General features: G+C 34.0%; 1 protein-coding gene across 2 annotated transcripts; it reads right to left on the reverse strand.

Moving 5' to 3' along the window:
* Positions 1-1,716: 1,716 nt before the first annotated feature.
* LOC311076704 (uncharacterized protein) lies at positions 1,717-4,624 on the reverse strand. Of its 2 annotated transcripts, XM_084105093.1 has the most exons (5): positions 4,372-4,624; positions 3,380-3,715; positions 3,062-3,198; positions 2,808-2,908; positions 1,717-2,693 (listed from the first exon to the last, which is right to left on the reverse strand). In XM_084105093.1, exons 1-5 carry the CDS (start codon positions 4,559-4,561, stop codon positions 2,564-2,566), a joined length of 894 nt encoding a protein of 297 aa, XP_083961219.1. In that variant the 5' UTR covers positions 4,562-4,624; the 3' UTR covers positions 1,717-2,563. The 2 variants fall into 2 exon arrangements, with proteins under 2 accessions (XP_083961219.1, XP_083961220.1); XM_084105094.1 differs by having other exon boundaries at positions 1,717-2,908.
* Positions 4,625-4,909: the final 285 nt, after the last annotated feature.

The raw sequence follows: 4,909 nt of genomic DNA on the forward strand, positions 1-4,909 counted from the left end.
GGCATAATGGTTTTTCTAATGTACAAACTGTATAATCTCTCCCCCTACACTAACCCTACCCCTAAACCTACCAATCACAGACAACTTTTGGCATTTTTTGAATTTCAAAAAACACCATTTAGTATGTTTTCGTATGAGGACACAGATGTCGTCATAAACCATGTTTACGTTGTAATACCCATGTCATTATACACATTTGTGTCCTCATAAACCATATACAAGAACACACACACACTAACAGCAGGCCCTGACAGGAGGAGGACAGAGTAAAGGTACACAGGACCTACAATTTCCACACTTTTATTAGCCCCGGGTCCAGTGGACCCGAACATCCTGTGTGTAATATAAATGTGTAGGGAGGGTGTACAGTGTGTTTTCATTGAAAATGTGTTCTGATATATATTCCTCACAGAAAATGAGCCAAGGCCAATGAGTCTTAGTTTGAAAAAATAATTAATTGTATCATTTTTCTTTTGATAAAAAATGAAAACGGGTCCAACAGACCCGAACACCATACAAGGGTTAATAGTGTCCGGGACCGGGAGTAAACGCAGCTCCGTTCTGGGCTGTGTTGAAACAACTAGTGAAACAACTGAAAACAGCGCTATTTGTTGTTATACTGTACTGAACGAGAAACCACTTCAGATGATTCAGTGACGGAGCGGTCCGAATGAATCCGAATAGTTTTAGACCGTTATGCAAGCGCGTTTAGAATCGAACCAAAATAATAATTCATTCACGAATGATTGGTATCGCTGGTTCAGTCGACATAAATTCGGGACACATATAATAACTGCTGAAATATTCGCACGTAAAACGTTTCTCGGGTCAATCGGAGCGAGTATCAAACTGAATTAGCTGCACCGCCAAGAAAAGAGGAGGAGGGAGGTTGGTGCCATCGGGCCGCATGGAGATGATTGGCGGGCCGCATTTGGTCCGCGGGCCGCCAATTGAATAGCCCTGAGTGTTTCTTTGGTTTTTCTTGTGCATCAACAGAAAGGTTTTTATGTATTTATTTTAGAGATTTTGTCAGTAAATGTACGTGGAGGGTTTTAAATTGAATTTGTGTTGATTTCAACTAGGTTAAGATTTTTTTTTTGAAATAAATTGCAACTTATTAATTTTAATTACAAATGTGTTTAATTATATAAAAGTGTACATGTATATTACATTAAAGTATATTTTAGTTCATATTAATTGCTTGTCAGTATATTTGGAAGTACACTTTTATCATATTTCAAAGTTCATAAAAATGTTTTAAAGTTCCACTTAAGTTGTTAAAAAAAATCACTCTTAATTTCAACTAATTGCATTTAATTTGAGATTAATCTGTGATACATTTGAAATCAATTACATATAATATGCAATACGTTTGTCGAAATCATTACACTTAAATCACATTTAAGTGTATTGTTAACTGGCATTAAAGTATATTTTAGTTCACATTAATTGCTTGTTAGTTCATTAAACTACACTTTAACTATATTTTAAATACACTTTTTGCAATTATGAAAGTACAGTATGTATTAAAGTCCCATTTATGTTTAAAAAAAGCACTAACTGCATTTAATATGAACTTAATTTGTGATGCATTTGAAATTGAATACAAATAAAATGCACTTAAACGGTGAAAACATTACATTTAATTCACACTTAAGTGTATTGTTAACTGACATTAAAGTATATTTTAGTTCACATTAATTGCTTGTCAGTGCATTGAGCAGTGCACTTTAAATCCATTTTAAAGACACTAGAAGCAATCATGAAAGTAAATATAAAGTTGTATTAAAGTCCCACTTAAGTGGTACCAAAAAATCACCCTTAATGACAACTTATTGCATTTTATTTCAACTTATTATGTGATATATTTGAAATCAATTATACTTAATGTGCATTCAGTGCACCGAAAACATTGCATTTAAGTCACACTTAAGTGTATACATTTAAAGTATATTATTTATATAATAAGTACACTTTATAAAAGTACTCTAAAGTGCACTTTTTTTTCACAAGGGACATTATGCATCCCTCTGCATCAAGTAAGGTTTGGGCTACATGATATCGCTGATTTCACTGTTTGTGGAAAAGGAAGTAGATGAAAGCTTCTGTAATTGAGTTTCAGTGGTAAAGAGTCTGAGGCTTTGATGAGGAAAGTTAAATACACATCCGTGGAGATCCATCCATCACTAGAGTCACAGAGGAGAACGAGGGTCCATCAGTTTGTCTGCTGGCTTTGATTGCTCTTGATATCACCAACAGGGAGGAAAAACTGCTGAAGACCCTCTTCTGGACGAGACACCAGACCACTGACCCTTTCTCATGAGCAATATCCACAGACTTTAATGAGTGGATCCATTTATCTTCATCTTTATTAGGATTTAGTTATATAACATAGCACTCAGATTTCCAATTAAGCTGCATATTTAAAAAGCTGATGAATCACGTAAAGATATTTCATTTCAAAATAACTTGTACTGTTCAATGATATAATTAGAATTACAAAGCAGAACCACTGATTTCCAAAAACACGATGGGTTTATTTCTCTGTGTGTTCTTATATATTTTATCTAATGAGTTTTAAAATTGTTTTCTTGCAGATCCATTTTATTGAATTATAACATGACTTATCTACCCAACCTGATGAAGTCATTACAGCACAATAATAATTATAGAAATTCTGATTCCTCCAATACCTGAAAAAACAAACAAGACTGTTTGATTTCCAGTAGAGTCAGTTATGAGTATGATAACATATTTACAGTAGAGAAATTCTGGTTAATGATCAGTTAAATTCAGTAATCTCTCACCCTTTTGTTATTGTGGAGCCATCGATCCATTTCCACACTTTCTCTGTTTTACTCAGACCAATCCAAAACTGATCATTTCCTGCAACCTTCTGCAAAAACTCCTGTTATGAAAGAACAGTAATATATTGTATAATACATATGTAGTAGTAATAATTACAATAACAGTAATACACCTTTCTCTCATTAGTTAAAACAGACCAACCCATGTGTCAATGTGCACAAACAAACACAAAATCGTTTTCTTTCTCACTCACTTGTTCCTCTTTGCTGTTTATGATCACTAGATCTGCTCCTCTCTGTTGACAGTCTCGTCTGCTGTCACTCCATTTTTTCTTCTCAGATGAAAAACTGAAGTTGCAGTAAATCCATTTGAAGTTGTCAGCACGCTGATCTATTAATACACCAGTTTAGATATTAGTTTACACAGTTTAGCTTTGTCCACGATGAAATTTATTAAAGCCGAAATGATGAACAGACACTTGATGTTTAAGTCAATGCTTATTTTTATTGGAGTGGAATGATAGAAAAAAAGATACATTTTAATGATTTAATGAGGAAAAACACAAAATTACCATGTTCACATATGCCACGTTGGAGTTCATCATTCTTGTTTTTTATCTGCTCTCTTTCCTCAGTCAGATTATTACTGTAGTTCAGTATCTGCTCATATTTGATAAGTATTTGATGTCTTTCCTCAGTCAGATTATTACTGTAGTTCAGTATCTGCTCATATTTGGTAAGTATTTGATGTCTTTCCTCAGTCAGATTATTGATGTGGGTTCGTAACTGGTTTCTCTCGGTGGTGAAATACACACAGAGCATCATTACAGCAGTCAGCAGAAGAACACACAGCAGACACAAACACACTTCAACTGCTCTGTGCTTTCTGTTCTTCACTGAGACACTTCCTGAAGACGACAGACAAGATTAAATTAGTCGTCACACTTCTACTATATTCTTATGAATATATATTACAGTTTTGCTCAATAACTTTCTCAATAACTTGCTCAATAACTCAATAACAATAACTCAATTCTCAAATGAGATCTCGCAAATAAGTTCAGATCTCTGAACAATTCATTTCTTGTTCACACCAAAATTGAACAACTTTTTTATTTAAGCAAATTGCACGTGTTTTGCACAAGTGTTTTGGTGCAAAAGAGTAAGTACTACATAATATCTTAATACACACATGGCCTGCTGATCAAAACTGACGAGTTGATTCTCTGTAAAATTGTCATACTATTCAACACATCTAAACAGTCTTTCATCGTGTGAGCCATTCAGTTATCAAAATCTGTCAGACATACGTGTCATTTCTAAAAATATTTACGACATGGCATGTTTCACATTTCACTTCATGACAAAAAAAAATGTATGAAATGTTTTGGGTGAGTAACTACATTTTGCAGACATGATGTCCTATAAAACAGTTGTGACAATTGAGTTTAGAGAATGTTAAGACGGTTTAAACAAAATAAACCAAAGTAACTGAGAAAAACACAAGAGATACTACAATACTTCTGTCTCTCTGTTATAATATGTATCAGATGAATTATATTACCAGTGTGTTGAAGTGGCTGATGTCTCTCTGTGTTTGTCCACAGATCATGATGTCTCTCAGTATCTGCACTTTCATAGATATCCACCATCATCTCCACTCTTTCTCCTCTGTCCATTTCCACAGTCTCAGTCATCAACATCACATCATCATATATAACTTCAGTTATCTCTGATCTCTTAATGTCATTCATTATAACACTGTGTTAATGGTTAATGCTGCGGTTGTTCTGGCTTCAGATTGTTTAGACTACAATGCTTTGTATTTCATCAGCCTGTCGGAAAATAAACGGAAATAAATAAGTCAGAAATAAACTCATGATCAAACTGGTGTGAATCACGTGACATTCAAGTTGCCAAGACAGGAAGGATTGAGATGTGCCTATTCACACCAAGAGTCTATAAACAGAACATTTATGATCATAAGAGGTCAGGCAATCATATCATTGTAATGCTGGGTGAACTAAAAAACAAAAGAAGAGTTGGATTCAAATGCAGAAATAGTTTAATAACAAAATAAACAAAATAAACATAACATAACC

Source organism: Abramis brama (genome assembly GCF_963993115.1).
Source record: "Abramis brama genome assembly, chromosome: 25".
NCBI classification, from domain to species: Eukaryota; Metazoa; Chordata; class Actinopteri; order Cypriniformes; family Leuciscidae; genus Abramis; species Abramis brama.